At 39.1% G+C, this 25,905-nt stretch overlaps 1 protein-coding gene across 1 annotated transcript in view; it reads right to left on the bottom strand.

Moving 5' to 3' along the window:
- Window positions 1–332: 332 nt before the first annotated feature.
- Window positions 333–25,905, bottom strand: part of LOC149560965 (NADH dehydrogenase [ubiquinone] 1 alpha subcomplex subunit 8-B-like) — a 95,268-nt gene continuing 69,695 nt past the window's right edge. Inside the window, exon 2 of the mRNA XM_089824906.1 lies at window positions 333–970. Coding sequence (XP_089681032.1) covers window positions 835–970 — 136 coding nt within the window. The 3' untranslated portion in view covers window positions 333–834. The remainder of the gene's footprint in view (window positions 971–25,905) is intronic.

Here is a 25,905-nt window from a genome sequence, read left to right as displayed (position 1 = left end):
AGGTTTCCGATTTCAGTCAGCCATTGGAGAACGTCAACTCTTCAGTGTTGCAACCATTTGAGTGGTGAAACATCCATTGAATTTGGTATTTAGAAGAGCTTCAATTTAGGAGTTCTATTTGTGCTTAATTGGAGAAAAGATTTTGGCGGCTACAGTACACATGCACGATGCCGCACTGCAGTATCTATGTTTGATTAATTTCCATTCTCAAGCATCACTATTATCATTGTACTTCATCAGCATATGATTTTGCTATGATAATTCAAAATCTAAATTTTGGCATTACTGTAGTCATTGTTTTGCATCTAGTTTGAATGTATTTGCACTGATAATACCAAAAGAATTGCACTTGCATATTAGTTCCTTGTAAGAGGATATTACATTGGTATCAGAGCTTGCTTGCATAGTGTTTGACAAAATGTCAAACAACTTAACTAGAGAAGAATCTGGTATTTGTTGAAGTTATAACCAGTTGGAGTTACATGTGGTGTCAGCTTGTGCGTAGCATGGTGATGAAGCAATCTTCAAATTGAAGAAAAAGTCTGCAAACAAAGGATCTTGCCCTACACTACGCTGGATGAAAAACATCTATAAAGTGAAAGGTCAAAACTAATTAAAGCATGGGTCCAATTTATCACGCACATGCAAAGAATAAGCAAAACAAACAACAAATAGAATGTCTTTGTCAAACCTCAAATTCATCTTGTATCAATTTATTGGGGAAAATTTTGTAGTGCACCACGAGAGATTCTCCTCTTTGGTCAATAATCATTATCAGTCCATGGTTTGTCGTGGCTTGACCCAGTGGAATTAACGCTTGAAGGAAACCTTCAATCATTTGCGCAGAGGGCAAGCTTGCTCAAATTGCTCCTGCTCTTTCCGGCATAGCTCTAACTTATTAGTATAATAGTACATGCAACCTGAGTAAGCATCTATCTCCTTTGGGCATTTCTCATAAAGATCTTTCACCCTGCAATTAAAAAATCTTATACAGTTAAATGTTTGTCAAATCCATAGGCCATATTACACTCGCAAATACCGAATCCTGGTCCACTAGTACAGAATGAACCAACTTTTATTTTTAATTAAAATTTGGGTTTTAAAGCATGACTTAAATACACCTGAAAATAGAAGTATTATAATACGGCAAAGAAATTATGTAAATAAAGTCAAAAGCACGGTGCAAAGGTAACATTCATGATAACAGTAACTAACTTGCAAGGCACAATAGCAAGAGGACATTATTTTTGGACGGGAAGAGAGGATTGTATCACCCAATAGTTTCATCATTCGGAAAGCAGTGGCCCTAGGTAAAATCAACTCTACTGATCACAATAAAATTAGTCTCTCAGGGCAAAAGTCCCCTATAAAATAATATGAAAAAGCTCTAACTATAAAGATGCAGCAAAGAGACACACTCCACAAGGAAACCTACTAAATTAACATCCTAATAATATAAGACAGCTCTGTTTAACAAGACCACATAGCATCCTTCAATTACATTAGAAAAATGACAATCTTCCAGAAATATTTTTAATATAGTTTAAAAATTTGCAGATAACCAGTAAAGGCGAAACTATTAAGGTAGAAACTGTTGCCATATGTCAGGCCAGTGTTGCAACTGCAAGCTTACCCAGCTGGTATTCAAGCTCCTCCAGTTGATTTTCTACCACAACTTTATCTGTGTCCTTTCAACTACAACTGCTAATTTCTTACATGGGAGACAATAAATTTGTAGATTGGGATGATATAAAATCCTCGTATTTGGCCAGTCATGTATGTGTGCTCTCCTTTATTTCCCCATCCTCCAAACTTCCCAATTGATCATCCATGCTCGGGCAATACCTGATTTTCCTCTAGTGCAATGCCAGTAGCCTCTTTGTAAGAAAAATATTGTCATCAATACTATACAGACAAGAGTTAACTCTGTCAACCCTCTTGTTAAAATGTTACCCTAGTGTTGTCGGGTAAATTATGTTTCAGGAATAGTTAATTGTGTGTTAGGAAGTGTTAGTTACCAAAGGCATTATGTCGCAACCATGGAGTTGCAACCCCTCAAGTACTACTTGTATGCTTGTCATGAACGAGAAAGATATCATCATTATCAATCTCTTGTTTGGTGTTGCAGTTGGATGTACTGTCATATTATGTACTTGAGAAGATATCAATGGAATAACAATCTGGTTTCTTGAACATTATGTTACATTTACTTATGTGTTATGCTTTTCCATTACTTTTGTAGCATGTATTGAAATCGGTTTACCCATGACAGTAAACCTTTGGTCCAATTGCCAACCGAATTTGGGAAGTGATAAAGGTCGTGAATACAGTGAATAAACATGACTTCTTGTTAATGAAAATATCATTACCAACAACAAAGGAGTTACAGAGGCTCTTTGAAGGGAAACATGCCCTAACCACAAACTTCAACATTTTGTTTCAGGCGGTCATCGAAACTTTTGTATGAAGGGAGCCTACAAGGGCGGAAGTTGTCAAAGATAATGTGTGGGACATGTTGAACGTAAGCCCTGCCACGAACAGGTTGTTGCATCACCTTCCCCGTCTGTTAGCAAAAGCATCCCTTGCTCAAACTAACAGATGGGAGGAAATTGAGTGGGAACAACACCAACAACAGATCCTACGAACTTTTGCTGGGAATAACCATCCCATGAACTATAAACCCTTGAGCAAAGAACAGAGAATAAAAAGGACACTGTAAATCTATAATGACAAGGTCACATAGTTGACCCACGTACGGAAACATGAATTGATAAAAGCGTTCCATTTAAACATGATGTTTTATTAGAGAATTTATGCCCAATTTATTGAATAAAGATAGGGATAAGAAGGAAAAATCGGATTCCTTGGAAGCCAAACATGAAGCTCTAATCCTCACACAACAAGTAGAACGTTGTTGGAGGTTAAGGCAGCTTGCCAAAGGACTTCCCTAAGGGGACCACAGAGGTGCCATAGAAGGTGACCATGGGGGTGTTATGGGAGGTGCAACAACTGAAGGGGAACGCACCACAGTTCGTCAGGAACCGGCAAATAAGTAGCAAGGAATTACTCGAGGAAACACGACAAAGGCTAAACTTGATTGGGGGGACATGAGAACAGTTTATAAACCTATCTCGCACACCACAGACACAAGAAACCCAAGGCAGGAGTGAGGTAAGTGAAGCGCGGAGGAAAGGGGGGGAAGTGAGGGAAGTCGAGGACAATGAGGCAAGGAGTGTTGGAAGGACACCGCATGGTGGTCAAAGCAACCCGACGAGATCCAATCCAACCAGTTTGGGAACATAACCATCGGGAGGCAATAGTAGTTAAAACAATCTATCAGAATCTAATCAAACTTGTTCACGCCAAAGAACCAAAGGGAACAGAAACAAGTCTCAAAAACAAAAACTACCAAAATTCACTGGCGACGGGAAAGAGGATCCTGTGAGACACTACTAGACATGCAAAACTATCTAGATGGCAAACGACATTACAAATAAAGATGAGTGGGTCCAATAGTTCCCAATGACCCTACGAGGAGTGGCCATTGATTGGTATTCCGACGTGGATAAGGGAAAAATAAGTTCATGGGACAATTTGAAGAAGGAACTCCAAGTGGAATTCGAACTACTTCGAAATGACAATGAAGTAGTCACAAAAATATATAGTTTGAAGCAACGGAAGAAAGAGTTCGTAAGAGCCTATAATAGATGGCTTAAGGAATTACTAGGAAGGATGGCAACAACTTAGTCGGTCGACGAACTAAAGAAGAGATGGTTTATTGAGAGATTAAATGCCTCCCTTAGGAAGAAGATGAAAATAGTGTCACCTATGTCGTACGCAAACACTTACAACAGCCATGAACCTTGAGAGTGAAAATAAAACATCAAAGAAGAAAAGAAGCAACTCTTCATCTAGAAGTGATGATTCATCTGAAGAGAGCAGGAGTGATGATGAACCCAATAAGAAGGTGCAAGCTCTCTAGAAAGACCTAGAAAGGATGATGCGAGAATTCAAAATGATTGGAAGCGTAAGACGAACTGTAGAGGAGTGTGAGGAGAGTGGCCACACAAAGAGGTCATGCCCAAAGAAATCATTTTGTGACATCTACTAGTGATGGGTCATTCCACTAAGGAATGCCCATGCAATATGAAGACAAGGAGACAATAGGTGCTCTTTCCACAAGAGCAATTGTCTACCTCCGGGGTAGCCAGCCCTAACGAACAGACAAATAATGCATCATCAGGAAAGTTTTGAAACAACCGATCTAGACAAAGAGGAGCTAACGAGAACAAGAGCCGAATACAATACAATTCAAAGGGATGGTTGATGGTCCAATGTCGAGCGTGTAGTCAGTAGGGCCACTTCGCCTTAGACTACCAAAAAGGTAACACACCACAAAAGTTGTGTCGATGATGCAGCCTAAGAGATCACAAAGACACTAACTGTCCGAAGCGGTACATGAACCTCCTTAACATTAAAGAAGAAAAGGTATTTGTCGTCACCTGGAACCAAGTGAAACATGTGGTATATCCTAGTCCCCGTACCTATAAATAGAGGGTACAAGAGGTAAAAGAAGAAATAGAGAAAGCCATGAAAGTAAGGAAGGATACAAACAAGACAGCAAGCACTTCTGAGTGGATAAAAGCAGAAAACAATATACTATGGTAGATGTTACAAATGGAGGTACCAATCAAAATTCAAGACCTCCATACAATGCCTCAATTGAAGATGGCATTATTAAATACTTGTCCCTCATAGCCTAGCACCACTTTTCAATCTAGCATTGTCAATAAACATACGTCCCAAGTGGGTCGGCAATGGACCTTGTGCTATTGGTGGTGAATAATGACAAGCACTGTCATTGAAATGGGCATTTTGGGAGGAAATCTTACAAACACCATAGTCGACAGTGACTTAGCAGTAAATGTCCTTCCAGAAGAGACAGGGAAGAAATTAGGGAAGCCTACCCTGTGGCCCCCAACCTTCAATTTATTGGGTGCAGACCAATACGGAATAAAATCCCTTGGAACACTAATGGCCCAACAAGTAACCGTCCGTGTTGGACTTTGTCGTGATCCCACTCAAAAAAAAAGGATAAGATGCCATTTTGGGTAGGGGATGGCTTGTGATAGCAACGGTAAATCATAATTGGAAGAAGAATACCCTCTCCATGGAAAGTGGCAGAAGAAAGTTTGTCATTGACCTTTGTACACGGATGGTAAGCAAAGAAATTGCATCATCTTCAGAATCTGAGTCCAATGGAGAGCATGCTGAAATGGATGAGGGTAGGAACTGAATGGAACCCAATGAGGAAAGTGTACTAGAACTCGAGGAATGTTTGGAAGATGACGAAAGTCCAATGAACGAACTCTTCCATTGGTGGATGGAAGACTATGAACTTTTTCATAGTTACATGTTGGGGGTGGAAGATATAGAACAAGGGTCGGAGAAGGAAGTGTTTCTACAAGAGTATAGGGAATATAGAGAAGGAGATGCTCATGTAAATGAGAGCCCAGCCCACAAATTTGACGTGGAAGGATAATTAAGTATGAAGAACGATCCCTACAAATTAACAACCGTAGGGATGAAGAAAACTCGCTTAACATATTGGTTGGTAATGAACAGAACCCATTACTAAGGCTGCAGCATTCAAAATATTCATGGAATATAAGAGCATATTCGCCTGGACTTACAAGGACCTTAAGGGTGTACCACCAAAGTTGTGTGTGCATCGTATAACTTTGGTACCTAGAGTTGTACCTATATGGCGAAGACCACACAGGATGAACAAAAATAAGCAGCCAAGGTAGATGAAGAAATTCAAAGCATGCTAGAGGCAAGGTTTATCTTCAAGGTAGAGACAAGTGAATGATAGTAATATCATTAAAGGAGGCAAACCAAATCAGAATTTGTGTCAACTTCACATGCTTAAATGTCATTACCATAAAGGATCCCTTCCTTATCCCATTTACAGACACAATACTCGGAGAAGTTGTCGAACATAAGATCTATTCGTTTATGGACGAATTCTCTAGATATAACCAAATATAACCAAAATCCTACCTGGGGCACATTGGTTATTACAAGCAGTTTATAGATAATTTTGCCCAAATATCCCACCCCATCGACACGCTGACACTGAAAGGGGAACCCTATACTTGGGGTACAACACAAGAGATGTCCTTTCGCGAATTGAAGACCAGACTTCTTGGAGCACCAGTCCTAGCATATCCCAATTGGGATAAAGAATTCCACGTGCATGCGGATGCTTTCAACTTTGCAATCGGTGCAACTCTGGTATAGACAGGGGATCACGACCTGGACCATCCCATCTATTTCGCCAACAGACTATTGTCGAGAGCCAAGAACTATAGCACATTAGAGTGAGAGGCACTTCGAATGGTCTATCGTGTGCAAAAGTTCAAGCACTATCTATTGGCAACACCGTTCACGTTTTACTTGGACCACCAAGCACTAATGTACCTAGTGAACAAACCAAGCATACAAGGGATGAAAAGTAGATGGTTGCTGCTACTTCAAGAATTCACCTTCACCATTATTGTGCGGCCTGGGAAAATTCATGTCATCGCAAATCAACTCTCTTGGATCAAGTCGGGAGAGCTGCCGAAAGGGATTAACGACAATTACCTAGACGAACACCTATTTCATATTACTATTCTTCCAAAGTGGTACAAAAGCATTGGAGAATATCTTTCAACTTCATAGTTTCCAAGAGAGATATCAGCAAGGGAGTGACGGAAGCCAGTACTGAGGAATAGAAAAGTTCAATTGATCAATGGACTCTTGTATAAAATGGCCTCAAACCAAGTGTTAAGGTGGTGTGTTATGGAGGAAAAAGTGCAAAGTATCCTAAGGGAAGTTCAATAAGGCTCAATAGGACATATGGGACCAGATACGACGACACGAAAAGCACTCTTAGCAGGGCTCTGGTGGCCTACCCTGTACAATGATGCCAAGGAGCAGGTGGTCAATTGTGATACTTGTCACAAAGCAAGGAAACAATTAAAATAGATTTTACGCCACTGAATCCATCACAAGCTCAACAATTGTTAGAATGTTGGGGCTTAGACTTAGTGGGACCTCTAAAGACAAGTAGGGCTCAGAGATGCTAGTATGTTGTGGTAGCAACCAAGTATCTAACAAAGTGGATAGAAGCACAGGCACTATCGGATAATTTGGTGGTAAGTGTGGCAAAGTTTATTTATGAACAAATCATTACAGGATATGGTATTCCTATTCAATTGACCAGTGATAAGGGAGGTCAATTTCTCAACAATGTCAATGTCATTTGACAACTCTAACATAATTTAAAATTTTCCATTCCTTGTCAAGTACGTACTATGGAGGAAATGGGGTTGCAAGCTTTGGGTTTAACTATGGAGGAAACTCTGTAGTTAAGCGCGCTCAGGCTGGAGTAGTACTGGGATGGGTGACCTCCCGGGAAGTCCCGGTGCTTCACCCCTGTGAGCATCACCTAGATCCAATGAGTGCTAAGTGTTCCATTTATTCTCGTGAGAGATGGATTCATGTTGAATCACTACTCATGAAACATGGGTCAATGAGTTTGACTCAAAATCACACAGTTAAATCCTGATATTCACATCACAACTTGACTTGCTGTGGAAATTATCTCCTACTTATCAAGTACGTACTACCTACACACCAATGGCCAAGCAAAGGCAAGGGATAAGATCCTGGTGACAGTAATATACAAATCATGTGGAGTAGAGCAAGCTGACCAAGAGAAAAAGCTACCATCTACAATATGGGCATACCGCACAACTTACAAAGTAACAACGAGATAGACCCCCTTCTAGTTGATATTCGGTCAAGAAGTTGTAGTTATAGCAAAATTTATGGTCCCTAGCCTCCAAATAGCGATTGAAACAAGCTTGGAGATATGGAAAGCCTCCAGAAAAGATTATAAACTTAAATAAATTGGACAAACAAAGACTGATGGCACAACGGGCCACAGAGGTAGCACAAAAGGGACACAAGGCATGACACGACAAACATCTTAAATGCGTTTGGTTTACCCAGGTCAAATGGTATTGAAATACAATGGCAGAAATGAGATCAAACCTAGGAAGTTCAAGGTGAAGTGGTTGCGTCCATTTTGCGCACGGGGAGTTGGAGCCAATGGAGTAATCAAATTATGGACGTTAGACAAGAAAGAGATCACAAACACTGTAATGGATCGAAGCTGAAGATTTTTATCATGAGAGAATTGACAATTCAAGAGGTGGTCACTCATGACTGGAAGGGCAAAATAGTTTAGACTTACGCAAAAAAATTTAAAAAATAAATAAAATAATATATTTAACAAGGAAACTCAAAAATCATTGAAAGGCTCCTAAAGGAAGACAATAAAAGTAACTTGAAGACAAGAATGGGCCCACAAGTAAATCCAAAAACCATAGATGAAGGCAAGTTTGAAAATATCAAGGAAAACAAAGAGTCCAACATTCAAATCCATTGCATGGACCATGTGAAGGGAAGAAAAACTTACGTTAAAAGACTGTACGGTCCTAATTTTGTATGAACCTCAAAGACCACCCTACAGTGACACAAAAAGAGCACGTCGACACAATAAGGACCCAAGGTCATATAGTCGGGAGGAATGAGGACATTGTACACTACCATAATATGCGGTCAGAAGAGAAAAATAAAGACACCATACGGTTTGGCCTTCAACCAAACACAATACACAACCTTTACCTTCCGCCAAAACTAAATACAAACACAATCGTACGGCCCGTGGGATAAGTATGCATCATACAGTCAATTGTATATTGTATAGCCTTAAGAAAGAAACAACATCGTGGGGACATTATAAGGAGAAATAATTAATAGAAGATAATTTTACTATGCAAAATAGGAGAGGTAAATCCTACCGTACAGCCTTGCAAACAAAGACTAAGAAAATAAGGGAAGATAATTTCTTTCGAGGTCAATTAAGCTACAAGAAGCACAAAGGGAAGACTGGAATGTCTGGATGCATCAAAACACCATATGTGTGAGTTTGAAAAGACAGCAAAACTTTGAAGCTCAACGCCCAACATCTAAAGGGTTGTACGACACATAAGAGAACGACCCATTCGTGTTGTCAAGGGAAATAGAAAAGAAGGAAACACATACCACTGATAGGAGGCACAAAGAACACCGTACTAGCCATAGAGAAACGGTTAGGAATGTCAAGCTAAAGCATAGCAGTCGGACAGCTGAAATACAATAGCCCTAACGGCTTTCCATTCTTTGCACAAAAAGAAAAACTAAAACCGTTACTATGAAATTAGCAAGTAAACGCACTTGGAGGACTCAGTTGCAAACTAGTGCCTCAAGTTTAAGTAGCAGCATGACAAAGAATGTGCAGGTTCTATCTTCTGGTGCTCAAGTTGCAGGGTGCATTGATTCCAGAAAGAAGGTTAGACAGGAAGTAGCGATGGCACCTGCAGTGTCGGACCATAACCTTCAAAGGCCTGAATGAGTTAGAATGCAGGAAGTGGTGGCAAGAGACGTGAGAGAGTGATCTAATAAACGAAAGATTAAGGTGGGCTTAGGTACAGTGGGCCATTCAAATGTCCATTTTGTATTAAGGATTTCAAGGTCCCCTGCATGCAATGATCGAGATATATGATAGGTACTCGAAAATCGACACAGTCCCCTACTTTGGTTGTGACATCCAGATTTCATTTACAGCCGTGGAATTTACAAGGGTATTCAGCATACCCGGAAAGGGGCACAAGATTGATTTGAAGATTGAGAAAATGAGTCTGGAGGCAAAAGATTTTTAAATATGACTGTTATGTTGGGACAACCTCTCGCAGGCAAAGAAACATTTTATTAGGATGTCTTCCAAAAGAAGAGTGAAGAAGTCCATCAAAGAAGGGCACTCGCAATGACTTATACATGTGGTCAAGAGCAAACTCACAAGAGCGAGTCGTGCCTCGGATATCTCCTTCCCCCAGATATCACTTATGACCAACTTTACGAGTGGTAGGGTGTATGACAAAGCAGGATTATTATTTGAACGCATGCACGAACTTATGACCTTGCAGCACAAAACCTTCTACATGCCACATTATGCTATAGGATGTTCTTGGATGTTACACTTAGATAGACTCTCAAGGACATACTTAAGGTCAGGCCAGGACCTATATTGCTAGGAGAACCTCTCATCATGTAATGGAGCTACTTAGACACACTTGGAGGATAGGTGGCCATGGGCCAGAAGCGGTCCAAGCAGGAAATTGACTCGGGATTGGATCATGCAGACAAAGATAGTGGACGCCAGGCCACATTTGATAGTGAAAGTATCACAAAAGACTGGGATAGCACTCATGTCGACAGAGAGGATGTGGAGAAATAGTTATTGAGCCTCTGATATTATTTGCACGACCTATCCTTTATGCTACTGCACATTTGGCCCCCACCACCAGCACCATTCTATCCCTTCTTTTGGGCAAGTCAGGACACCCATTGATATGACCTCGACTGTAGCAACTACAGAGACAGTCCCTATGGTGATAACTGAGAAGGAGAGGGCCCTGGTTGTGATAGCTGAGACAACCTAGATGGTAGTTGTTGGTGTTCTTGTGGGAAAGGGAGTCATGGAGTCTCGGTCTTCCCCACCCAGAGTTGAAGAGGTCGAGGTTATGGAGATCCCTTAAATGGAAGGCAGCATATCACATGAGCCGTAGGTTAGACTAGAGGTGGTAGGTCAGATATTATGGTGATGGTAGGTATTGCCTTGTTGAGCGAGTCAACGAAGGATAGTGTTGTGGGTATGACGAAGCTAGTGAAGGACAACTCCATTGGAACGGTAACTAGGCAGAGACACTTTGATTGTAGGGTGTGCCAATACCTACTTGATGGAGCAATTCAAGATCACACCAATCACACGAGGTTCTATTCAATCACCTATTAGGAAGACACCTACAAAGGTGATGGAGTAAGATAGTACCGACAGAGGAGAAGTAGTGCACCAACCGTAGGAGTTGATGCATCGAAAGGAGGATGCCATATAGGCGCAATGGAGGAGGGATTACCTGGCATAGAGGAGCAGCCAGCCATAGAGCCACAGAAGGATAGTTAATTCTCTATTTCTTGTTGTACTGACTATGTGGATGAAGTCGCCTCCCAACTATCCTGTGGTAGAACATTTGTATCTACAGCCCGCACTAAATTATGATTCATACTTAGTGCCTCTATTTCCCTAGTTGACATAGAATTAGCAATAGGAGGTGTGGTAGACTTATGCCTTTTGCTTCCAAATTCCTTATAATAGTCCTTATTGGGTGGATATTTTGCAACCGACATTTTTGTGAAAATCTGATCACAAAATAGGATGACCAACCATAGCGTATAAGACAAAGTCTCTCCTACCTTAAAGGGGAGGCTCCCCCTTCTCACTATTCCTTGGATCAACTCAAGGTAAGCAACGAGTTGAGAGATTTGTAAAGGGTGTTACTAATATTCTTTCCTCTTAGCTTTCAGGAATGAATCCACTTACCCGCAAAGCGAGTAATGGCCAACATGAAATCTCTAACTACACTTCTATCTAATAGTTGGAAACGGTAATACCGATAAACCAACACCAACTCAAAGGCTGATTGAAAGTGTATCGGTTTGGCTCTAGGTCCTGTTTTAATCTATTCTATAAGACTAACCTCTACCATTGTAGCACAAAGACTTCCAGAAGTACCGAATTCTAACTATTTTTGTGAATTGAGACAATAATACAAGCTATAGTCAAAGTTGCTAGTTTATGTATTACCAAAACCACTCCTAGTCAAAGCTTCGGCTCCTATTGCTTTTTAACTCACTATGATCTATGATTGAACACACAATAATAAAATGAATCAAAGACAATAGGCACAAATTACAGTCAAGGCTTCTAATTTGCACTATCACAATTGCTTCCAATCAAAGCTTTGAATCCAATTGCTTCTTTTATACACTTTTCTTCCAAATTGGTGTTACACAATTAAAGTTATGCTTACACGATTTCTCCAGAGCTTTGTTGCATACAATAAAAGATGATTTTTACAATGAGGGGGCACTCCTTTATATAGGCAACGAAGATGAGAAAAAGGAGGAAAAAGTGGGAGCAACTCAACCAACTTTGACCTTTTTCTAACAAAACAAGAGAAATTATTGGATTACATGTCATAAGGACATGTAAATCGAACTACATGTAATGACACAATTTCATGTAATACATCCTCTCCAATCTACAAACATGAAAAGGGAAAGAAAGCAAAAAACGGAAAAGGTTGAAACAACCCAAGGATTGTTCCTAAGTGCCTTGAACTTAATGATGACATCACGCACTATAGGAAGATCTGAGATTCCCATTGTCTTTGATATAGCTTCTATTTTGACTGTATCAACATATGCTGATTTTACAACTTTGCAATTTGCCGCAAGAAAATTTTGTAGTCATTTTGCTATGATTTGTACAAAGTGAAACTATTCAGTGTGAGAATCGGAGTTGTTGAAGAGATAGGAAGTGCTAATGTGTTTACTTCCGAGGCAGGAATGGTAGGTGTGAAAATAGTGGAGAATGAATCTACATCATCATCGATGACAACCAGAAAAGGTGTTTCCTAAATGGATGGAACTTGATGGTTTATTGGTCGTGGAGGGGAAATGATCGTAACCTCTCCTTCCTCTTCTTCCTCCTCATCAAGTTCTTCTCCAGATTCCTCCTCAGATTCTTGAGCTTGCACACGTGCTTGTGAGTGGAGGTGATTTAAACCCCTTTCTACCTTTCAATAAAATGGAGGAAGATGCACCATCTTTGCTTGAAATTTCCAATTGGGATTTCCTTCCAGGTGGTCCAAAACTACCATAGTCTACCCCGAGCTTAGTATTGACCCTCTTTAGGCCTTTGATCTTTAACCATTTGTTAGTATTTGCCAAGATGGACTGAAATCTATCAAAGATAGATACACCTTCCTTCTGCTATCAATGTATGAAAAAAGGGCACTACTTGTCAAAACCAGCACGATGGAATTTTGATTCAATAATACTGCCATCATCTTCAATCTAGAGATTGGATGAGATTTCGAGCATGTTAAGATCGATGATTTGTTGCAATGTGATCCTGTTGCAGTCCATCCTCGTGATGTCTAGCTCCGAGTGTCAGTTAATCCATATGTCCTCTATGCAATGGACATGGGTGAATGCTCTTTTGATTATTGAATGCATTCCTCAATAATCAAAATCATACCTAGCTTTGAACTTCTCCTATGTGATAAGCTTAAGTTTTGACTCCATATTTTTCACCTTGTAGATTGAATTGATCACATACTGACCAATCACCGGGGGCTTGGCTGTAGTGATACCAAATCCTGGCCTATGTTGAGTATTATGATACGACTGTACTTCCATGAGCTATCAGGCCAACTCCATCATTATGATTTTATCAATCGCGTATCTCAGTAGAGTTTATGGTTCTCCTTTGAAATAGCCAACTGTGAAATGAATGAAAGTTGGAAACTGCAAAAAGATAGCACCAAATTGATTTAGCCAATTCCAAGCTTCATCTGATACTCTCTTGATTACCAACTATTTATTAAGCCGATAGCTAAAATGTCCAAAAAATGCATCTTGGACTCTTATAGTGGTATTTGTTATGCACCAAGGTGATTTGGTCATAATATTCCCAAACACGAACTTGAAGCCAATCTCCTTTGGTTGAAAGCACTGAGAAAGATCTCATGGATGCAACTATGTAGACCAAGTAGGAGTTCTTGTAAAACAATGTTGAGGTTCCTGTTGGAGTTCTTATTGGTAAAGATCATATCAAGTGGGTTTAAACCTAATAACAGGAAACAAAAAGATAGGGACAAGCCTAAGGATCAGCTAAATCCTATATTCAGCAAGGCTAAATCTTAATTCTGGGCCAACATTAACAGAGTCATCGGGACTCACTTCACTTTAGACTTTGCAAGACCAAGGCGGGCAAACCTCAGGGATTGATCTTGCTAATTTGATACTCTTCTTCAAAGATTAATCCCTACAGCAGAAATGGTCAATATTCTTCTATGATTTGCTGAATAAAATTCTTGGACATAGTAACTAGCTATAACCAAAAACTAAATGCAAATAAGTGATGACCAGCACTCTAGTTCTAAGTACATAAAATGGTAAATATATTTGTTTGTTATGTATTTTCTGCAATCAAGTGAACTATCAGCTTGTTCTTGAACTTTTAATAGACCAGTGTCTTATCCAATGGGATATAAAGTCAAAGATTAGCAAATTTGGACCTTTTTTAATCAACTTGTGATTAAAATTATCAACATTGAACTCTAAATTTCATTCTTACCATATCCTTTTCACAAACCCTAAACCTTATCAATTACAGAAGGCAATTATCTAATTGTTTGAATTAGCAGCAATCAATAAGAGATATACAATTTGTGTAAATTGCATTAAACTTAATGAAACTTGTTCATATCAGTCTCAAGATTATGAATATATGAGAAAGGAGACAAAACTCAAAGGCAATGATATTTAAAGGAAAATCCTACTCTTCAAAATGTTTATAATGCTAATTGAAACTCATAATACAACTCAGAAAACAAGCCACTAGTACCAAATATTCATTTTTTATATTCAAGTATGCAAGAACTGAATTCATTCACATAACTACAGAACAAATGGACGGATTGTACAAATAAAACACGATCTTGAGAAAATTCTACAGATAACCGACCTCTACTACTCATCTTGGAAATCCATGTATAGGATTGCAACAAGTTACAGATGAGAGGAGGACACTTGTCAAAACAAGAATGGATACAAAATGTGGAAAGATGGGAACAAAAAGCTATATAGAACATTCCTCAAAAGATCAATCAAAAAAAGAAAAGTAGTTGAGATAGTAAGTGAACATTTATGTCATGCTTTTTGATTTTTCTCTTCTTTGTCCTTCACTGTCCTGTATGAGAAATATCTCAACCACTTCCTGCCAGCAAGGCTTTAATCTCTCCTATCGCCTCCCAAACATAAATTTCCCTTTTTGTGGGCCACTCTGTTGTTTGACCTCTTGTAAATCCTGAGTGGCTTTGATCCACCTGGCATCCATAATTGCTTTAGATTCAACAATAAATTTATTCAAATCTATTTCTGCCTTAAAAAGGGAATCAATTAATTTATTGTATGGGAAATCAAAAGTATATTCAAAAACTAACATTGTAGCCTCCTGAGTTAAAATGGCACCAAAAGAATTGGACCATTCCTACCAATCTATCATTGTGTTAGTGGCATCCAAAATTGATGGTATACAAGGTTGTACTCCCTGAGATAACACTTTTAATTTTCCTTGTATAATTTGTAATTTACCAATGAAGAAACCAATCAATTCCTTAACTATTTCCAAACCCTCCTTCACTGTGATTATTTTGTCAGGCAAATTTAGCTTCTTAGCAATTAGTACAATGAGCCTCTCCAAGAATTGTGTGTATGGCCCCTAAAGATTAAATGTGGGTGATATCCATGAAAGTGCCTCATTGCAAAATTGCTCAGCACTTTGTAAAGCAATGTAAAAATTATGAGCCTGTTGTGACATATTTTTCAAAATTTCAACCCTATGGCTCATCAAGCTCTTGAGGACAATTGTCCTTATCTCATCTCCTTATTGAGTAGATGGAACATCAATGCTCATTCTCCTTGGTTTTGCTGTATAGTCTTCCCCGAAATCATCTGTTTGTGCTGGGGCTTCAATTGTGTTCCTAGTTGGTTGTTGTTGATCTTCATGTTCCTGTCCTTGTCCTATAGCAACAACTTGCTCTACCTGTACAAGTTGCTCTCTGAGAGATGCAACCTCATTCTCAAGTGCTTGGACCTTAGTCTCAAGCTCTCCAATCTTCTCCCTATATACATGGCTCTTTCTAAGCTCATCCGCATAGAGCTTTCTTACATCAATGTAATCATGTATGGACTTAGAAAGTCTAGTGTCCATCTCCTCTACTTTGGCTTCAATCATAAATGAAAAATGTTTCATGGCCTTAGAAATCTCTGTGACAAAGGTGCCCTGTAGAGTCCATACAATCATATTACCTTGTTCAGTGCTCTGCACATCCATCAATTTTGGTTTATTTGATGTTGGAGCCATACTCCAAACTACCAGAGATTTGGTATCTATGTTAAAACCTGATCCTCTCTGTAATCCATCAGCACCAAATGCTTCATATGAAATGGCATTTTCTTGCCTTCTTATTTGATCAAGCATAAAAGCTTGCTCCAAATCCCCTCCAGGCACTAATAACATAACACTCCTCTGTACAAAATCTCTTGCCTCCTCTAGAGTCATGTTTTCACTCTCAGGATCATAGACTTGTAACTCTACCAGTTCTAGCTTCTACTCATCTAATTCTCCTAGCTTCATCTTCAATACCAGCTCACTCTGTTTTATCTTGTACAGAAAACTTTTGAACTCAGTAGATTTAATGAATTCATCATCTTCTAGGAACTATTGGGCTTGGATGATCCTATCATCCAGCCTTGCTACTGCTAGTTTTATGTCAGTGAGTGTACCCTCAGCAGCATTAATCCTATCTTGGAGGTAGTTCTACCTTAAGTGAGCAAAATACTGACTAGTGCCACGTAAAATTTGCAAAGTCCTTTGTTTCACCTCTGCTGGGTAATGAACAATTTTCTATCTTTTATTTCCTTTTGTGACCCACGATGCTTCATAGACATCATCTTCTTCTATTTCTAGGGTCACATCAGGTTTAGGGTTGTCCGGGCATACCCTCTCTTTCTCTCCTATAGGTCCTTTAGGCATCTTGGCCATAATCTCAACATGGTCAATGACCATCTTCCTAATCCTCTGAGGATAGGGGATATCCATATAGAATCCCATTAATTGGGGATTTTCTCTCTTCATTTCTCTTTCCACCCTCAAGACATCATCTAGCTTTGCTAGCCTATCAGCTGCCTCACCCTCTACAACTACGTTTGGAATAACATCCTCATGGGGTAATTTCTTAGTGCTAGGCAGTACATAATTTCTTATCTCTTTAAGGGTGACCCTCATCCAATTGTCAAAATCATACATTCTATAAGAACCGGTTGACAAATTGTAATGGTGGAGGAAGGCATGTATCTAATCAAGGGCCTCTTTTCCAATTGTAAAATCCCCAACCCTAAAACATCTACACAAGAAAGTGCCCTTATGCACTTTGGGTCCTAGATCTCCCTATTGACCATAAGCAATTGCCATATGAATTCTATTATACCCAACCTACGGGGGATAAACTTTGGTAATATATGGGGTGGTTGAGGACAACCATAGACCAGAGTAACGAGAATCGCCATAAAATCGCCTGAATCGGCGATTCGGCGATTAGATTCAGCAATGGTGATTTTTTTGGAGTCGGAAATCGCCATTGCCGATTTCTTCAGGTGAATCGCCTGAATCGCCGATTCAGGCGATTCAGACAAAAAATCGCATGAATCGCCTAGAAAAATCGGCAGGAATCGCCCGCGGCCAATAAAGTATAGAGTTGTAAAATTTTAAAAAATTGCTTGGTTTTTTTACTTTGTTTTTGACCATTTCTCTTTGTTATAACCCTAAAGGGCCTTCTATTTATTTAACATGAGTAGAAGAGAGGAAAAGTGAGAGAGAAGAAGAGAAAAGAAAAGCCATAGGTTTCTAACCGGCAAGAAGAAAGAGCACAAAAGAGATCAGCAATCCATTTGTGGAGGCCATCAATTGCATTGGGAGCATTAGGGAGCCAATCTCAACACTCCTCAACTCATTTGCAAGAGGTAAGTGCTCTTTTTTTTTTTGCATGTTAGTGTATTATGCATTTTTTGTTAAATTTTTATAGTTTTCAAGATTTTTAGTTTAGATCTTGAATGTTCTTTATTTTTACTAAGTTGCAAACTAGGGTTTGTTGTTTTGTAGCTTTTATTAGCTTCAAACTTTGATATTTTACATATAAATTTTTATTGCAGCAGCCTTTGCTTTCATTTTTTGCAAATTCGCAATGGGTAGAAAAGATGAATGTTCATGAGCCCATCTTACATGCGGGAGATATGGCTCGGCAGTCCTCTAGGACCTACATTAGACGCCTTGCTACTAGGCAGACTGGATACTCAGAGGCTGAGGCTGAGGCTGCAGCCGAGCTTCAGGATGATGTTGAGGATGATGATGATGACTATGAGTCTGAGGCTTGAGCTGGAGCCTTGTTTTTATATTTTGTTTACAGATATTGATACTGAATCATTGATAGACATATGTTTCAAACTTTCATGGATCTTCATCTTAGATTCTTACATACATTTATGATTTGATGTCTTATGGATCATCTTACATACATTCTATGATTTAAATCATTGTGATCATTTGATTTCTATTTACTTCAGCTAGCCTACAATTTACATTTTAGATAACATAGTTACATATGTGATGGATTTTATGTTCCATGTTTATGTATGTTAAGTTTTAACTTCTATTTGATGATGTTATAGTGTGTTTAAGTTATATTCAATAAAGGGTGCATGAAATAAGTTTTAAATTGTTAAAATCTTTAAATTTAAAGGGTTTTTTCAAATTTGCCGATTCACGATTCAATTCGGCCTTGCCGATTCCGATCCAATTCCGATTCTTGTTACTTTGCCATAGACTCATTAAAGAAAAAGTTGGAAATAAGAAAATGTCCCCCCAATTATGGTCTAACCTTCTACCCTCAGGAAGCAGGGCTGGTCTCAAAAGGCTTTTTAAAATCTTAGGTGCCCTAAAGTAACCTAGATCTAACATTCTCATTATTACAGCACTAAAATTATTAAAGAATGAAACAAAATCAGAAAAATGATAATTACTTTCCCATACTCGTGTCCACAACTAAACTGGTTGATCTCCATTTGCGTCAGAAGTATGATCGATGAAATCAAAACTCACATATCCTACATTCTTGTAGAGGATCAGGTGCATCAGCAGTGAATAGTGATGGAACTTGAAATCTTTTAATTCTCCACTCTGAGCCCAGGCAATGTTTTATTTCATCACCTCCAGAATGTAGTTAACAATCATACTCCCCCCATGGTAGGAGTCTTGCACATCTCTAGCAATTATGAATTCAGCTCCATAGACCATGTCAATTCCATCTTTGCAAATCATCTTGTGGACACCATATACTGTTTTTACAAAGTAATTATTAAATTTGTCCAAAGGCATCATTTTTTCTACCTTCTTAGGGTAATCACCCACATTCTTTAAATCCATGGGAATATGTTGTAGCATAGACTTCCCAGTGTAGGCCTTGGTATTCTCCTCAAACTTCCTCTGCAAATTCTTCAAATCTACAGGTTGGCCCATGGCCCCCTCCAATCCAAAAGCTTCAATGAACAATTCACTATCAAGTGTACAAAGAATAGTTCCATCTTTCCTATGGAAAGATTTGGTGGCCAGATTATAGAAATGAAATAGGGCCTTCATCAAGTCCACGTCCACAAAAACTTCTGGAAATATCAATTTAGCCAAGTTCTTCTTCCATGGATTACATACAGGAATCTTTTTCTCTTTGTTATAGTAGAAATATTTGAAAAGTTCAGAACCAGTGACACCAGGGCATACAACATCTCTACAAAGAGCATATAGGTCAACAAAGGCATGGTCGTCTGCAACATTAGTGTTGGAAGAACCAAGGAAAAGCTTAATCCATTCTTCAACCAACCTATTTGGTTTCCTGTGTTGCGAATTTCCAGCCTTAGAAGTTGAAGTCTCTACAACCCCCGCTTCTAACGATTGAATTTCTTTCACCTCTTTATCAGACATCTTGATAGTATGCTAGTAAAGACAATATGGACTCCGCTCTCAAGATCTGAAAACAATTATCTGTTTAGACTGACAGCTCTGCAACTGCTCAAAATCTCTTTCTCTATAAACGGTGAACTATAATTGACAAATAGGAAAGCCTTTATAACTTAATGCATACAATCAACGTTCATCTTTGCTTTGATTTTCAGCATGCTTGAAACATAAGGTCAACTTATTTTGTCGCCTCAGGGGAGCGTCACCATTACTATCTAGCAATGCACTTTTTGTACCATATTCAAATCTAATTGGTTGAGAAGCTTGCTGTTGTTTCCAGCTCAAAAAAGTGACTACCACGTTTTATGTCAAAATAGGGTCTACGATCTTACGATCATCACTGAAGAAAAGACTCCCCGTATTATCTTATAGATGAAGAAATACTTCCCCGATGTTACGAAACCTTGGAAAAACCCTTATCAAACAATCGAAAGCCATGGCAAAACCCTCTACGATCTTACGACACATTAGTTATTGTGGCATCGGAGATGACTTTTTCTTCCTTTACGATCATACGACAAGCGGCTTATATTGAAACGGCGTAGCATCTTCCCTCAACCCGCTTTACCTTACAATCTTACAATCGCGGTCATCTATCATTTCATAACATCTCTAGTTACCCTTCAAACTCTTACAATACTATGAGAAACCGTTAGCTTTCTCTATTGTAGCATTGTGGGCCTTGTCTTTTACATTTACGATCTTACGATCACGGCTTTTTCGTAGCATCAAAGCATTTTATCTATTAGATCGATATTTTACGATAAACTGTCTATCGTAAAATCGGAGATTGCAATATGCCACATAAAAGTTAATATAAAATTCCTTTCTAGTCCCACTGGTCCAACTAAGCATCCACCTATGTACGTTTCATAGTTTGATCAATCAAAACTGGACAACTGTCGCTTGTCTGACAGCATACTGTCACTTTGCCCTGTCATTTATCACCTTGTGATCCTACGATCATAAGTGCCCGTAACATCGCAACATTAAAACATTACCTTGACAATCTTACAATGCCCATAGCTCCATAACATCGTAGCACCTTCTTTCTCTGTCCCTGATGTCACGATCGCCTCCCTTGTCATAGCATCTCAGAAGAAGAATTGGATACTACTCAAACCGACATACGATCATACGATACAAAGGGAATCATAAGATCGGGGACTTTAACTTTCTCATCCATGATATTACGGCACACCACTTATCTTAAGATCAGGAAATTAAAAACATTTCACCGCGATCCTCCGCTAACCCCTTTGTCGTAACATCGTAGAAGATGATGTGAAAAACAAGTAAGCTCCAACCCAGCTATAAAACCTAGGGTTAGGGCTAGACTTTGATTTTTATGAAGATTTCTTGTAATATAGGATGGAAACAAAACCCTAGGACACCAAATTTCACACTTGGGCCAAAATGAAAAATAATCGAATTAGGGCAAAAACATGCTAGGGTTTTCACAATACTTTTTTTTATATTTTCACCATAAAATTTTGAAATTTAAGCTTAGTGAAAATATGGGCTATCAGTTCCCACATTGAGCAGTTGTTCACAAAGCACGGTATTGATAAGCTCTCCCTAGAAAATAGGTTTTTCATTATGAAAGATTTGGAAAATGAATTTGTACATCCATGGCTCAAAGTCACTGGAATCTTTGAGACAGCATACCCTGCTAAGGAGGGTAATTAAGTCCTTACATTCTGGCTTGAAGTTAGATCTATGAATGGTTTTGGGCCATCTTGAAATATTATTTCTTCTAATTTCTAACCAATATGTATTTATATACTTTTGATAAGTTGCTTTCTTCTCATTCCATAACTCCAAAGACATCTCTTTTGATAGATCTACACACACTGCATTTTGAGGAACTTTAAAGATTTGTTCAATAACCTCTAGGTCAAGGCTAATGATGACCTTACCATCTGCATCCTTGATTGTCTTAATCTTCGAACTGAAATGTCATGCACATCCTAAGATGAATTTTGGTTCCAAGACAGCCATAGGGAAAGTAGACACCAAATAAATGCTACTTTTCTTGATGTGTTTCATTTCTTGGCTTGAAGGAGCTTCGACCCTTTGTAAGAAATCAGCCATATCAATGTGCCCAATTTCTATGTTAAAAACTTGATCCAGAGGTGATGAAACCTGAGATGCAATCACATGGGCTAACTCTTTGTCAAATTGGTACTTCATCTTTCCTTTGGAATTGGTGGATCAAGGCATATCTTCTGCTAGAACATCAAAAATTCCAAAATGCGAACACATCATCAAAGGATATTAATTCCATAAAGATGTTGATTCTTGATTGGCAACAATGGATCTATGAGGGCAATATGCTCAAAGTATGGATTCAAAAGGTCTTATGCAATGGCTTTGAATGGAAATGGTAAGCATATTCAAAGGGCTGAAATGAGATTCAAAGAGATGGAATACATGTGGGTAAAGGACGGGTTCTTATATAAATGATTTGAGAGGTGTAGGCTAAGCACATGGGAATACGTGCAAATGATAACTTTTGGCTTTTAAAGAGTGACCTTTAAACAAAAATCAAGCTCTCCATATGTAATTACATGTAATAGTTGTTTTTGATGTGAACATGCAATTAGGTGTTGTAGTGCCTCTCCCATTTGACTTTTGTAAGTCGTCCTGATGGATGCAACCTTGATGATCTTTTGTTGTGATGGGATCATGAATTGACCCTGAGTGGTCTACACCGTTGAGGTGTTTGGATTTATGTTTCTGTATCAATTGCTTTGTTTATGCTTTTGACTGATCTATAAGATTATGATGTGATTTTTGGTTCACTGAGGTTTGTGCCAGTGGTTACCAGGATCGATGTGGTATCATGAGGTTGTTCCGTGATTACCCTGAGATGTGTGCATAGATTGCACTATGTACTATTACCATGCTACACTGGACTAAGTTCCTATAGCAGTGGTTAGTCATGTTTATGACTGTGTTTGCTTATGCATTTTAAGCACCTTTTTAATGTTGTTTAAGCAATCATTATTAAATGCATTAATGATTAGAAATGGATTGTTCATGTGGGATTATTTGGTTATGTGTTGCAAACATTTACTTTGTTATATTTTTTATCAGAGAGATATCTGTTCTTATGTGATGCTTTATATTTGAGAGGACCTGAGGGTCAGATCTGACACCTTGATTCCAATATCATAGATTTTAGACTACTATGTTGTTCAGTTAATCACATTGCATGACGATGCCATTTTGAGATGACAGTGTGTTTTATGATGATATCTGGTTATCTGGTATTTGGACATACCTCTGATTATGATATGTGATAAATTTAATGCTATGGTTATTTACTTCATTCCTGCGTTGTTATGCTTTATGCGAACATGAGTGATGTAAATAGATTATTTTAATATAATTAATTAAATGGTTAAATTAGGTGATTTAATGCATTTATTGCTTTGGCTATGTTATTATATGCAATTGCACTTGATCGTGTCGTTTAGTGTGCAGGGTTTATATCCCTGGCAGTGGCACATGGAATTAGTGATTCACCCTTTCATATTTTACCAATGTCGTCCTGGTATGGTCGACGTATCCTTAATTAAAGTGTTTAAATTAAACCTTTCGGTGATTATTAAATCCGAACTCATTTGCATTATGTGATTAGACCAGTAAGCGTGTCCGTGCATTTAGAGGTTCGCATTGTCGCGAAAGTTATTAAGGAGATTTATGTGTTTTTGGGTTTTCGAGCTTTTTAATTGATTTAATTTAATTTCTGGCAGCTTTGCCACAGATGAATTCCTATTTATAGGAATAGCCTGTTTTTGTTTGGGTCGATTCGAGGTTTAACTAGGTTGGCTGGTTATTTGCCCTAATCGATTATTCACTCGAAAAGTGAATAAGTATCCAAAGAGGAATTTAATTCCTCACTTCTCACTTTCAAATTGGAAAGTTGGAGAGTAAAACCCAAAATCCTCTTCATAAGGATTTACTGTTTTGTTCGTTGTGGGAGCTACGGGCGTGGGATCGTCGCGAGATTGGGCTCGTCGGATCCAGCTCGGGGAAACCTTGGATTGCCACGATTTTCAGCTACTTTTGCGGGATATTTATTTTATGGTTCAGATTCCCATTTTGCCCTTTTGGCTGTGAGGTAGGGCTTTCCTGTTTTATTGTTTCAACTCCGTTTTTGCTTCTATTTTTAGTAGCCGTTTGTTTGGAGGCTGAGAACTGGTGTTCCCCTCCGTTTCTGTATGCTAGTTCTACTCGGTTGGGTGGGTATGAACATTTCCCTATTTTTTGGGATGAGGGTTTGGGATTTTGCACCGTTATGTTGGCCATTTTTGCATACGGTGTCCGTTTTCATTTCTTTTTGGATTTTTTGGGTTTTTGAACCCAACGGCCAAATGGGTTTTAATTTTGAAGTTTTTCCAAAATTTGGGGTTTTTACCTCGTTTTGCGTGCCACCCTGTTTTCTCGAGTTTTCTTGGCACAATGTGGGTAGTGGACTTGGATGATCCGTTTGGATATCAGTCAGACCACTTTTGCACTTTTATGTTGCATTGGGATGCGTGTTGCATCCGTACTCCCGACTTTGTGTTCGATCGAGTGATTTGTTACCTATCATGGTTTCTTTTGGACCTTTGCTTTTGTTTCATGAACGCTAGGATTCGTGTAGAATCCATACTCTCGAATTGAGGCCGGTTGAGTGAGTTCATGATGTTTGGTCTCATTACATCATTGGGATTTGTGTAGAATCCAAACTCTCAGATTGAGGCCGATTGAGTGATTTCATGATGTATGGTTTTATTGGCTTTGGGATTCGTGTAGAATCCATCCTTCCCGTGTTGCTTTCAGTTGGGTGTTTTCTTTGCATTGTGTTCTCATTCTTGTCCTTGTGTTGTGATCTTCGTGATGGTGGTTCGCCACACACGAGTACGTGCGCGTACATTTGTCAGGTGACTTGCGAGGCTCGATCTTCCGTGGTATTGCTGGAAGTTATGATCATTGGGGTTGGGATGGGAGTATGCATGCCCACGGGCACTTGTCGTAGGATGAGCATGGGTAGGGTAGGGTAGCATATGGAGGGGGCTTCTATCTCGTAGCCTGGTGACCTTAGTCCCATAGGGTTGGCGGAGGATAGGAAGTTTTAAATAAGTGATAACTAAACAAAATGTGTGACTGGTAATAAAACTTAAGATAATAAAATGGTACTTTTGTGTATTGGCCTTTCGTTGAGGGAGTTGAGCTACACGGTGTATTGGCCTTCCGTTGAGGGAGTTGAGCTACACAAATCTGAGCTTGGGCTTTTGGATGCCAAGCGACTCTCCATGATGTTAGTCCCTACATAGTAGCCTATTGAGTGTCTGACCAGGACCTTTACTCCTTGCATTGTCTTAGGTTCGTGGTTCAGCCATCATACGGTCTGGCATGAGTGTTAGCCTTGGATGTTGTGCTTTATGTGTGTTTGTGGTTGGACCTTTATCTCCATCAGCAAGGCGGGTGTGGACCTACGGGTTCCACGTGGTTGGGAGGCGTAGCTACCTTCACCACTGCTAGGGATCGGTGTACACAGACGATCTTTTGTCCTAGTGCGACCGTTGCTGGATGTCTTCACTTGGTACTTCGGGTTCCAGAGTATGCTTTCTTGTGATTTATGCTTTCATTGGAATGCTGGTATATCATGTTTAGATGATGTTATTTTATTTGACACATTCCCCTATTATGATATTTAGCATATGATTAGATGCTGTGAATTGTTGTATTAGCCTATATGTTGCTTATTGTTGTTTAGCATGTGATAGGTGATGTTATCTACTGTAGGATTATCTTATGCTTTTCTACTAGCATGTTAGATTTCCTTATGCTTATTTTGTTGCATGTTTTTAGTAGTGACGTCCCTATTACGACAGTACCGACGATCTAGTCGGTGGCTTGGGATGTTACGCACGGGGGATGGCTAGGACCCACGATGGTCTTATGATGCTATTGACGGTTGGGAGGAACCGCGCACTTAGTTTGGTTGTTCAGTTCACTGCGATGTTTATTTCAGTGTGTTCTTTGCTGCTGTAGTTTAG

The sequence above is a fragment of the Cupressus sempervirens genome, chromosome 4 (genome assembly GCF_028749045.1).
Source record: "Cupressus sempervirens isolate cs-2001-9-10 chromosome 4, ASM2874904v1, whole genome shotgun sequence".
Taxonomy (NCBI): domain Eukaryota; kingdom Viridiplantae; phylum Streptophyta; class Pinopsida; order Cupressales; family Cupressaceae; genus Cupressus; species Cupressus sempervirens.
This window is presented reverse-complemented; position numbering and strand designations above follow the sequence as displayed.